A 14,055-nucleotide genomic window follows, 5' to 3' on the forward strand; every position below is an offset into this window, starting at 1 on the left:
ACACCCTTGGCTAGGACCACACACCCTTGGCTAGGACCACACACCCTTGGCTAGGACCACACACCCTTGGCTAGGACCACACACCCTTGGCTAGGACCACACACCCTTGGCTAGGACCACACACCCTTGTCTAGGACCACACACCCTTGGCTAGGACCACACACCCTTGGCTAGGACCACACACCCTTGGCTAGGACCACACACCCTTGGCTAGGACCACACACCCTTGGGTAGGACCACACACCCTTGGCGGACCACACACCCTTGGCTAGGACCACACACCCTTGGCTAGGACCACACACTATTGGTTAGGACCACACACCCTTGGCTAGGACCACACACCCTTGGCTAGGACCACACACCCTTGGCTAGGACCACACACCCTTGGCGGACCACACACCCTTGGCTAGGACCACACACCCTTGGTTAGGACCACACACACTTGGCTAGGACCACACACCCTTGGCTAGGACCACACACCCTTGGCTAGGACCACACACCCTTGGCTAGGACCACACACCCTTAGCTAGGACCACACACCCTTGGCTAGGACGACACACCCTTGGCTAGGACCACACACCCTTGGCTAGGACCACACACCCTTGGCTAGGACCACACACCCTTGGCTAGGACCACACACTACTGGTTAGGACCACACACCCTTGGCTAGGACCACATACCACTGGCTAGGACCACACACCCTTGGCTAGGACCACACACCCTTGGCTAGGACCACACACCCTTGGCTAGGACCACACACCCTTGGCTAGGACCACACACCCTTGGCTAGGACCACACACTACTGGTTAGGACCACACACCCTTGGCTAGGACCACATACCATTGGCTAGGACCACACACCCTTGGCTAAGATCACACACCCTTGGCTAGGACCACACACCCTTTGCTAGGACCACACACCCTTGGTTAGGACCACACACCATTGGCTAGGACCACACACCGTTGGCTAGGACCACACACCCTTGGCTAGGACAACACACCCTTGGCTAGGACCACACACCCTTTGCTAGCACCACACACCCTTGGCTAGGGCCACACACTACTGGTTAGGACCACACACCCTTGGCTAGGACCACACACCATTGGCTAGGACCACACACCCTTGGCTAGGACCACACACCCTTGGCTAGGACCACACACCCTTGGCTAGGACCACACACCCTTGCCTAGCACCACACACTATTGGTTATGACCACACACCCTTGGCTAGGACCACACACCCTTGGCTAGGACCACACACCCTTGGCTAGGACCACACACCATTGGCTAGGACCATACACCCTTGGCTAGGACCACACATCCTTGGCTAGGACCACTCACCCTTGGTTAGGACCACACACCCTTGGTTAGGACCACGCACCCTTGGTTAGGACCACACGCCCTTGGCTAGGACCGCATAGCCTTGGCTAGGACCACACACCCTTGGTTAGGACCACACACCCTTGATTAGGACCACACGCCCTTGGCTAGGACCACACACCCTTGGTTAGGACCACACACCCTTGGTTAGGACCACGCACCCTTGGTTAGGACCACACGCCCTTTGCTAGGACCGCATAGCCTTGGCTAGGGCCACACACAATTGGTTAGGACCACACACCCTTGGTTAGGACCACACGCCCTTGGCTAGGACCACACACCCTTGGCTAGGACCGCATAGCCTTGGCTAGGACCACACACCCTTGGTTAGGACCACACACCCTTGGTTAGGACCACACGCCCTTGGTTAGGACCACACACCCTTGGTTAGGACCAGGCACCCTTGGTTAGGACCACACGCCCTTGGCTAGGACCGCATAGCCTTGGGTAGGACCACACACCCTTGGTTAGGACCACACACCCTTGGTTAGGACCACACGCCCTTGGCTAGGACCACACACCCTTGGCTAGGACCACACACCCTTGGCTAGGACCACACGCCATTGGCTAGGACCACACGCCCTTGGCTAGGACCACACACCCTTGGCTAATACCACACACCATTGGCTAGGACCGCACACCCTTGGCTAGGACCACACGCCCTTGGCTAGGACCACACGCCCTTGGCTAGGACCACACACCCTTGGCTAGGACCACACACCCTTGGCTAGGACCACACACCATTGGCTAGGACCACACACCCTTCGCTAGGACCACACACTACTGGTTAGGACCACACACCCTTGGCTAGGACCACATACCACTGGCTAGGACCACACACCCTTGGCTAGGACCACACACCCTTGGCTAGGACCACACACCCTTGGCTAGGACCACACACCCTTGGCTAGGACCACACACCCTTGGCTAGGACCACACACTACTGGTTAGGACCACACACCCTTGGCTAGGACCACATACCATTGGCTAGGACCACACACCCTTGGCTAAGACCACACACCCTTGGCTAGGACCACACACCCTTTGCTAGGACCACACACCCTTGGTTAGGACCACACGCCATTGGCTAGGACCACACACCGTTGGCTAGGACCACACACCCTTGGCTAGGACAACACACCCTTGGCTAGGACCACACACCCTTGGCTAGCACCACACACCCTTGGCTAGGGCCACACACTACTGGTTAGGACCACACACCCTTGGCTAGGACCACACACCATTGGCTAGGACCACACACCCTTGGCTAGGACCACACACCCTTGGCTAGGACCACACACCCTTGCCTAGCACCACACACTATTGGTTATGACCACACACCCTTGGCTAGGACCACACACCCTTGGCTAGGACCACACACCCTTGGCTAGGACCACACACCATTGGCTAGGACCATACACCCTTGGCTAGGACCACACATCCTTGGCTAGGACCACTCACCCTTGGTTAGGACCACACACCCTTGGTTAGGACCACGCACCCTTGGTTAGGACCACACGCCCTTGGCTAGGACCGCATAGCCTTGGCTAGGACCACACACCCTTGGTTAGGACCACACACCCTTGATTAGGACCACACGCTCTTGGCTAGGACCACACACCCTTGGTTAGGACCACACACCCTTGGTTAGGACCACACACCCTTGGTTAGGACCACGCACCCTTGGTTAGGACCACACGCCCTTGGCTAGGACCGCATAGCCTTGGCTAGGACCACACACCCTTGGCTAGGACCACACACCCTTGGTTAGGACCACACGCCCTTGGCTAGGACCACACACCCTTGGCTAGGACCGCATAGCCTTGGCTAGGACCACACACCCTTGGTTAGGACCACACACCCTTGGTTAGGACCACACACCCTTGGTTAGGACCACACGCCCTTGGTTAGGACCACACACCCTTGGCTAGGACCGCATAGCCTTGGGTAGGACCATACACCCTTGGTTAGGACCACACACCCTTGGTTAGGACCACACGCCCTTGGCTAGGACCACACACCCTTGGCTAGGACCACACACCCTTGGTTAGGACCAGGCACCCTTGGTTAGGACCACACGCCCTTGGCTAGGACCACACGCCCTTGGTTAGGACCACACACCCTTGGTTAGGACCAGGCACCCTTGGTTAGGACCACACGCCCTTGGCTAGGACCGCATAGCCTTGGGTAGGACCACACACCCTTGGTTAGGACCACACACCCTTGGTTAGGACCACACGCCCTTGGCTAGGACCACACACCCTTGGCTAGGACCACACACCCTTGGCTAGGACCACACGCCATTGGCTAGGACCACACGCCCTTGGCTAGGACCACACACCCTTGGCTAATACCACACACCATTGGCTAGGACCGCACACCCTTGGCTAGGACCACACGCCCTTGGCTAGGACCACACGCCCTTGGCTAGGACCACACACCCTTGGCTAGGACCACACACCCTTGGCTAGGACCACACACCATTGGCTAGGACCACACACCCTTCGCTAGGACCACACACTACTGGTTAGGACCACACACCCTTGGCTAGGACCACATACCACTGGCTAGGACCACACACCCTTGGCTAGGACCACACACCCTTGGCTAGGACCACACACCCTTGGCTAGGACCACACACCCTTGGCTAGGACCACACACCCTTGGCTAGGACCACACACTACTGGTTAGGACCACACACCCTTGGCTAGGACCACATACCATTGGCTAGGACCACACACCCTTGGCTAAGACCACACACCCTTGGCTAGGACCACACACCCTTTGCTAGGACCACACACCCTTGGTTAGGACCACACGCCATTGGCTAGGACCACACACTGTTGGCTAGGACCACACACCCTTGGCTAGGACAACACACCCTTGGCTAGGACCACACACCCTTGGCTAGCACCACACACCCTTGGCTAGGGCCACACACTACTGGTTAGGACCACACACCCTTGGCTAGGACCACACACCATTGGCTAGGACCACACACCCTTGGCTAGGACCACACACCATTGGCTAGGACCACACACCCTTGGCTAGCACCACACACTATTGGTTAGGACCACACACCCTTGGCTAGGACCACACACCCTTGGCTAGGACCACACACCCTTGGCTAGGACCACACACCATTGGCTAGGACCATACACCCTTCGCTAGGACCACACATCCTTGGTTAGGACCACACACCCTTGGTTAGGACCACGCACCCTTGGTTAGGACCACACGCCTTTGGCTAGGACCGCATAGCCTTGGCTAGGACCACACACCCTTGGTTAGGACCACACACCCTTGATTAGGACCACACGCCCTTGGCTAGGACCACACACCCTTGGTTAGGACCACACACCCTTGGTTAGGACCACACACCCTTGGTTAGGACCACGCACCCTTGGTTAGGACCACACGCCCTTGGCTAGGACCGCATAGCCTTGGCTAGGACCACACACCCTTGGCTAGGACCACACACCCTTGGTTAGGACCACACGCCCTTGGCTAGGACCACACACCCTTGGCTAGGACCGCATAGCCTTGGCTAGGACCACACACCCTTGGTTAGGACCACACACCCTTGGTTAGGACCACACACCCTTGGTTAGGACCACACGCCCTTGGTTAGGACCACACACCCTTGGCTAGGACCGCATAGCCTTGGGTAGGACCATACACCCTTGGTTAGGACCACACACCCTTGGTTAGGACCACACGCCCTTGGCTAGGACCACACACCCTTGGCTAGGACCACACACCCTTGGCTAGGACCACACGCCATTGGCTAGGACCACATGCCCTTGGCTAGGACCACACACCCTTGGCTAATACCACACACCATTGGCTAGGACCGCACACCCTTGGCTAGGACCACACGCCCTTGGCTAGGACCACACGCCCTTGGCTAGGACCACACACCCTTGGCTAGGGCCACACACCCTTGGCTAGGACCACACACCATTGGCTAGGACCACACACCCTTCGCTAGGACCACACACCCTTGGCTAGGACCACAAACCCTTGGCTAGGACCACACACCCTTGGTTAGGACCACACACCCTTGGCTAGGACCACACACCCTTGGTTAGGACCACACACCCTTGGCTAGGACCACACACCCTTGGTTAGGACCACACACCCTTGGCTAGGATCACACACCCTTGGTTAGGACCACACACCCTTGGCTAGGACCACATACCATTGGCTAGGACCGCACACCCTTGGCTAGGACCACACACCCTTGGCTAGGACCACACACCCTTGGCTAGGACCACACACCCTTGGTTACGACCACACGCTCTTGGCTAGGACCACACACCCTTGGCTAGGACCACAAACCCTTGGCTAGGACCACATACCCTTGGCTAGGACCACACACCCTTGGCTAGGACCACACACCTTTGGCTAGGACCACACACCCTTGGCTAGGACCACACACCCTCGACTAGGACCACACACCCTTGGCTAGGACCACACACCCTTGGTTAGGACCACGCACCCTTGGCTAGGACCACACACCCCTGGCTAGGACCACACACCCCTGGCTAGGACCACACAGCCCTGGGTAGCACCACATACCCCTGGCAAGCACCACACACCCTGGCTAGTACCACACACCCTTGGCTAGCACCACACACCTTTGGTAGCCTACAGCCCTGGCCAGCGCCACACACACCTCTGGCTAGCACCGGACACCCCTGGCTAGCACCGCACACCTCTGGATAGCACCGCACACCCCTGGCTAGCACATCACACCCCTAGCTAGCACCACACACCCCTGGCCAGCACAACACATGCTTGGGTAGCCTACACACCTGGCTAGCACCACACACCTGGCTAGTACCCCACAGCCCTGCATAGCACCCCACATCTCTGGCTAGCACCACACACCCCTGGCTAGCTCCACACCCCGGGCTAGCACCACACACTCCTGGCAAGCACAACACACCCTTGACTAGCACCACACACCCTTGGGAAGTCTACAACCCTGACAAGCGCAACACACCCCTGGCTAGCACACCTCCTTCCTGGCTAGCACCCACATCTCTATCTAGCACCACACACCCCTGGCTAGCACCACACACCCCTGGCTAGCACCACACCCCCTTGACTATCACAACACACCCCTGGCTATCACCACATACTGGCTATCCCCACACACCCTTGGCTAGCACCACACTCACACCCCTGGGTTGCACCACACACCCCTGGCTAGCACCACATATCCCTGGCTAGCCTACACCCCTGGCTAGCACCACACAACCCTGGCTAGCACCACCTACCCCTGGCTAGCACCACACATCCCTGGATAGCACCACATATCCCTGGATAGCACCACACACCCTTGGGCAGCACCACACACCCCTTGCTTGCGCCACATATCCCTGGCAAGCGCCACACACCCCTGGCTTGCGCCACATATCCCTGGTAAGCACCACACACCCCTGGCTAGCACCACACACTCTTGGGTAGCCTATACCCTTGGGTAGCGCCACACATCTCTTGCTAGCCCCACACACCACTGGCTAGCCCGACACACTTCTTGCTAGCCCCGCACTCTCTTGCTAGCCCCACAAACCCCTTGCTAACCCCCACTAGTCCTCCACTAGACATGGCGGGGGCTGCAAATGTCCCAGCCACATTCCTGAGTCCCAGGTATTCTTAACACATATTTATGCAAATTCTCCTCACCTAACGATATGCACGACAAGACGTAGCAATAAACTCTCTCTCTCTCTCTCTCTCTCTCTCTCTCTCTCTCTCTGTACTTTGTAAATTATTAACGTTTTCATGGATTTTTCAGCTCTTCCAGTACTAAGGTACCAGCACTGGCAATACCAGTCCTGGCTACCACATTTAAGGTACCAACACCGGCAGTACCAGTATTACCTACAAGAACTAAGGTACCAACACCTTCAGTAATAGTCCTGGCTACCACATTTAAGGTACGAACACCGGCAGCACCAGTATTAGCTAGCAGAACTAAGGTACCAACACCGGCAGTACCAGTCCTTGCTGCCACATTTAAGGTACCATGACTGGCAGTACCATCATTAGCTACCAGAACTAAGATAGCAACACCGGCAGTACCAGTCCTGGCTACCAGATTTAAGTACCAACACACTGGCAGTACCAGTATTAGCTACCAGAACTAAGGTGCCAACACAGAAATCAGTATCAATACACAGGAATGAATACTCTTAGAGAAAATAGCAAGAATTTACTCTAAAACAAATTCTTTAAGGCACGCAATGGACGCCGTGGCGGTAGCGGCATCAAAAGGCCATTAACGGCAGTGCGAAGCATAACAACGAACTGTACCAAGTTGTTGGTGATAAACTGCACAAATTTTGGAGGGAACAAAACTTTCTTGCTGGTCAGAAATCCTAAGCTTGCAATGCCGCTCAAACCACACCAACACGGTGACAACCAGCCTGATACGGTGACAACCAGGCTGATGCGATGACAACTAGGCCGACACGGTGACAACCACACCAACACAGTAACAACCACACCAACACTGACAACTACACCAACAAAGTAACAACCACGCCAACACAGTAACAACCACACCAACACAGTAACAACTACACCAACACAGTAACAACCACACCAATACAGTAACAACCACGCCAGCACAGTAATAATCAAACCAACACTGTAACAACCACACCAACAGTAACAACCACACCAACACAGTAACAACCACACCAACACAGTAACAACCACACCAACACAGTAACCACACCAACGCAGTAACAACCACACCAACACAGTAACAACCACACCAACACAGTAACAACCACACCAACACAGTAACAACCACACCAACACAGTAACAACCACACCAACACAGTAACACCCACACGAACACAGTAATAGCCAAACCAACACAGTAACAACCACACCAACACAGTAACAACCACACCAACACAGTAATAACCAAACCAACACAGTAACAACCACACCAACACAGCAATAACCACACCAACACAGTAATAACCAAACCAACACAGTAACAACCAAACCAACACAGTAATAACCAAACCAACACAGTAACAACCACACCGACACAGTAACCACACCAACACAGTAATAACCAAACCAACACAGTAACACCCACCCCAACACAGTAGCAACCACACAAACACAGTAACAACCACACCAACACAGCAATAACCACACCAACACAGTAATAACCAAACCAACACAGTAACAACCAAACCAACACAGTAATAACCAAACCAACACAGTAACAACCACACCGACACAGTAACCACACGAACACAGTAATAGCCAAACCAACACAGTAACAACCACACCAACACAGTAACAACCACACCAAAACAGTAACCACACCGACACAGTAATAACCATACCAACACAGTAACAACCACACCAACACAGTAACAACCACACCAACACAGTAATAACCAAACCAACACAGTAACAACCACACCAACACAGCAATAACCACACCAACACAGTAATAACCAAACCAACACAGTAACAACCACACCAACACAGTAACAACCACACCAACACAGTAACAACCACACCAACACAGTAACAACCACACTAACACAGTAACAACCACACCGACACAGTAACCACACCAACACAGTAACAACCACACCAACACAGTAACAACCACACCAACACAGTAACAACCACACCAACACAGTAATAACCAAACCAACACAGTAACAACCACACCAACACAGTAATAACCACACCAACACAGTAATAACCAAACCAACACAGTAACAACCACACCAACACAGTAACAACCACACCAACACAGTAACCAAACCAACACAGTAACAACCACACCAACACAGCAATAACCACACCCACACAGTAATAACCAAACACAGTAACAACCACACCAACACAGTAACAACCACACCAACACAGTAACAACCACACCAACACAGTAACAACCACACCGACACAGTAACCACACCAACACAGTAACAACCAAACCAACACAGTAATAACCAAACCAACACAGTAACAACCACACCAACACAGTAACAACCACACCAACACAGTAACCAAACCAACACAGTAATAACCAAACCAACACAGTAACAACCACACCAACACAGTAACAACCACACCAACACAGTAACCAAACCAACACAATAACAACCACACCAACACAGTAATAACCACACCAACACAGTAATAACCACACCAACACAGTAATAACCAAACCAACACAGTAACAACCACACCAACACAGTAACAACCACACCAACACAGTAACAACCACACCAACACAGTAACAACCACACCAACACAGTAACAACCACACCAACACAGTAACAACCAAACCAACACAGTAACAACCACACCAGCACATTAGCAACCACACCAACACAGTAACAACCACACCAATACAGTAACAACCACACCAACACAGTAACAACCACACCAACACAGTAAGAACCACAACAACACTGCAACAACCAAACACAGTAACAACCACACCAACACAATAACAACCACACCAACACTGCAACCAAACCAACACAGTAACAACCACACCAACACAGTAACAACCACAATAACACTAACAACCAAACCAACACAGTAACAACCACACCAACACAGTAACAACCACACCAACACAGTAACAACCACACCAACACAGTAACAACCACACCAACACAGTAACAACCACAATAACTCTGCAACAACCACACCAACACAGTAACAACCACACCAACACAGTAACAACCACACCAACACAGTAACAACCACACCAACAGTAACAACCACACCAACACTACAACAACCAAACCAACACAGTAACAACCACACCAACACTGTAACAACCAAACCAACACAGTAACAACCACACCAACACTGTAACAACCAAACCAACACAGTAACAACCACACCAACACAGTAACAACCACACCAACACAGTAACAACCACACCAACACAGTAACAACCACAACAACACTGCAACAACCAAACTAACACAGTAACAACCACACCAACACAGCAACAACCACCCCAACACTGTAACAACCAAACCAACACAGTAACAACCACATCAACACAGTAACAACCACACCAACACAGCAACAACCACACCAACACAGTAACAACCACAACAACACTGTAACAACCAAACCAACACGGTAACAACCACACCAACACAGCAACAACCACACCAACACAATAACAACCACACCAACACAGCAACAATCACACCAACACAGTAACAACCACAACAACACTGCAACAACCGAACCAACACAGCAACAACCACACCAACACAGTAACAACCACAACACTGCAACAACCGAACCAACACAGCAACAGCCACACCAACACAGTAACAACCACAACAACACTGCAACAACCGAACCAACACAGCAACAACCACACCAACACAGTAACATCCACACCAACACAGTAACAACCACAACAACACTGCAACAACCGAACCAACACAGTAACAACCAAACCAACATCACAGTAACAACCACACCAACACAGTAACAACCACACCAACGCAGCAACAACCACACCAACACAGTAACAACCACAACAACACTGCAACACCCGAACCAACACAGTAACAACCACACCAACACAGTAACAACCACAACAACATTGCAACAACCACACCAACACAGTAACAATCACACCAACACTGCAACAACTACACCAACACAGTAACAACCACACCAACACAGCAATTATTATAATCAAGGGGAAGCGCTAAACCCGGAGGATTATACAGCGCCTGGGGGGGGATGTGGAAGGCATTCAGGCTTAATTCGGGGAACTGGAGCACAGATCCAATTCCCTAAATCAAGAGCCCCTCACCAACATCAAGGAACCTTCCTTGAGGGGTAACCAACACAGCAAGGTGACTCACCGTAAGGGAAGACTTAACAAAGAAAACAAATTGGTCTTGATTTTATGTAACAAAATGGCTTCAATTCCCTGTATAAAGGTTATTTTATTAGGTAAACAAAGACACTGGGACATTTTTATTGGAAACTTTTCGGTCTTGGGACCGAAATAAAATATCCAAGTTTTGCATATTGAGGTTTTTTCCAACAATTATTCTTCGTTGCAAATAATTTTTTTCCAGTGTTTCGCCGGCATCAAGGCGAAAATAAAGTATAAAATAAAAGAAATTAATTCATCGAAGAGATTAGTCTCTGAAAGGGATTAATCTTTTGATTAATTTGATTCTTTACCACTATTTACACTATTTACTAACTTTTTTTTTAACCCTTGTAAATACTGAAAGGAAGACGGGTGCAGCTTACCTCTGAGGATCTGGTGACAGACATCACACGCTGTGATCTTCTTGTACGTATACTCTTGGAAGATATGTGCTGTTTCAAACATGGCCGCCGCGTCCTTCTCCTTCTCTCGCGCGTTCTTTCTGTTAAAAGCATGATGGGGGAGAAAGGGAGTAAGTGGCCTGTTCTTCACCAGTCAAGCTCGTAGCCTCCTTCCCAAGTACTTGTGCAGAAATGGCAGAAGAAAAAGAAATTGGTTCGAGTCTAAGATTGAATTGTATCAGTGCAACTGCAATGTGCAATAGGCTAGTTGAGCAGCTTCAGTGAGGTTCTGGGAGGGGATACTGTTAGAGAACTTGGTGCTGGGTGTACTCTACGTCATCATGGGGCGTCTACTGTAATTCATTACTTTGATTCTTCAGTTGAATGTGAATGCAGATGGACAAGTCAATTATGCTTCAATTAAGAACTATACCTCTCAGATATTACCACTAAATTTATGATTGTTTAAAACTGAAAAAAGTAATCTCATGCGCATAAAAAAACAGAGAATATTGTTCATGGCTGTGGTAATTAAGTTTAAAATTAGCCAGAAACTGGGTTGCCTAAATGTAATTGAAAGAAATCTATTCAAAGTAGTCTGAGATAGTTATGTGGACTATTTACTGTAGATAGCACAAGAACATTCATATGAAATTATTAAAATATATAGACTAATACTATTTGCTTCATTATTTTTTCTAAGAAAATTGAAAATGATCATAATTACATATAAACACACAGACATATATTATAATATATTCAATATAAAAAAACACATGAAAATTTGACAGAGCGAATCTCACATAATATGAGCAGAAAAATAAAGTGTTGCAATAAAAGAAGACCGGTTAACCAGTTTTCCTTCGACGTCCGAGACTTGGACTGCGAGAAGACCTTTTATTTTTGGGGAAACCTTATTGAATTATTATTGCATGAGCAGAAGATGCTTAGATAAAGGTCTTAGTGGGTTAGTCTGGGTCTCGTACGTGCGACGGAGCGCAGGGGCCATGATGACGGCGTCTTCCTCTACACGCTAAGGAAAGGAGCTAGGTAAATGGCCCTGATCAATGCTGCAAAAAGAAGAGTTTTTGTAAAATAAAGGTAAATGTTGACTATAACTACAGAGTGGGCGCTGTTGCTGTGCATTACTGAACACCAGAGACAGAACAAGTCATGACTACAGACGAGAGGGACAACTACTACAAGTGATGCTTTACTGAGGAGATTACGGGGACACATTTAGCATCATTGAGGATAGAGCATGGAAGGGAGAGGGGGAGTATCTCACCAATCATGGAGGAACGGGGGAGGGTTTCTGATCAATCATAGCATATGAGCAATCATCTCTAGAGGGGGAGGGCAGGGGTTGGGGGATCAACATTCTGGGGGAGGGGGGCACTAGGGATCACGGTGCGTAATCACAAAAAATATATATTTCTGGCGGCATACTATAAACCTAGATGGTTCGCCGTCAACAATCCCAAGGCTAAGAAAACAAGACGTTGATGGGGATTAACACCTGAGATACCTGGCGAGGCGCTGGTCGTACGGCGTAGCTTCGGGGGGTCCGCTTGAAATTTAAAAATATTCTCTTATGTACAACCCTTGGGAAGAGGTCCCTAAACACAATATACTACTTGGGAGTGTTTTCCTCATAGGACTCTCTCTGAACCTCGTCACGCCGGCACAATGTGAGAAAGAGAAAGTGAAACATGCTTAAAGTCATGCATTCGTGCAATCCTGCCAATGCTGTTGAGTGATTTTGGGGGTGACTGAGGGCTACTTGTTCAGTCAGTGGCCCACAAGCACCCCTGAGGTCACAGTACAGTCTTATGATGACTGGGGGGGCTACCTGCTCAGCAGCCCTTATCCCTCCCTGAGGTCAAACTTTATTAAGGGGGTTTAAGTTCCGCTAGTACCCGAGTGTCCACCTGGATAAGCAGTTAGCGCACTGCTAGTTAAGACATGTGAAGGGAGTTGCTTCATCCGCTGGAGCACTCGCACTGTGGCGGGGTAACTACATCTCAAAGCTCCGGTAGCTTTTTCCTATTACTGCTACCTTTATTTTGTGGGTTTATAACTGTTTATATTAATTACCTATAGTTTATATAATGAATAACTCTAGGTTGGTGTAATATTTTTGTTACCTCTATATTGATTTCTGGTTTCAAAAATAAAATATTGTAGAAATACCATTAAATTTTTTTTTCGGTGAAAACTTGTAATAATTTCTAATCAGAACCTGTATGTTCAAACTTAATCAATTTATCTGATAAAGCTGTCAAAGTTAATATTTAGAATTTGAGAAATCTAAGTTCGAGAAGCGCTAAGATAGTTAATTTTTCACAGATAG

The 14,055-nt window shown here is 50.4% G+C and overlaps 1 protein-coding gene across 4 annotated transcripts in view; it reads right to left on the reverse strand.

Annotated features, from left to right (window-relative positions):
• Positions 1-14,055, reverse strand: part of LOC128694002 (SH3 and cysteine-rich domain-containing protein) — a 1,038,081-nt gene that overhangs the window by 134,984 nt on the left and 889,042 nt on the right. For 2 of the 4 annotated variants that reach the window (XM_070090892.1, XM_070090895.1), the window contains one exon: positions 11,685-11,803. In XM_070090892.1, coding sequence (XP_069946993.1) covers positions 11,685-11,803 — 119 coding nt within the window. Of the gene's footprint in view, positions 1-11,684; positions 11,804-13,221; positions 13,273-14,055 lie in introns of all 4 variants that reach the window. The other 2 variants (XM_070090891.1, XM_070090893.1) reach the window with 2 other exon arrangements.

The sequence above is a fragment of the Cherax quadricarinatus genome, chromosome 33 (assembly GCF_038502225.1).
Source record: "Cherax quadricarinatus isolate ZL_2023a chromosome 33, ASM3850222v1, whole genome shotgun sequence".
Classification (NCBI taxonomy): domain Eukaryota; kingdom Metazoa; phylum Arthropoda; class Malacostraca; order Decapoda; family Parastacidae; genus Cherax; species Cherax quadricarinatus.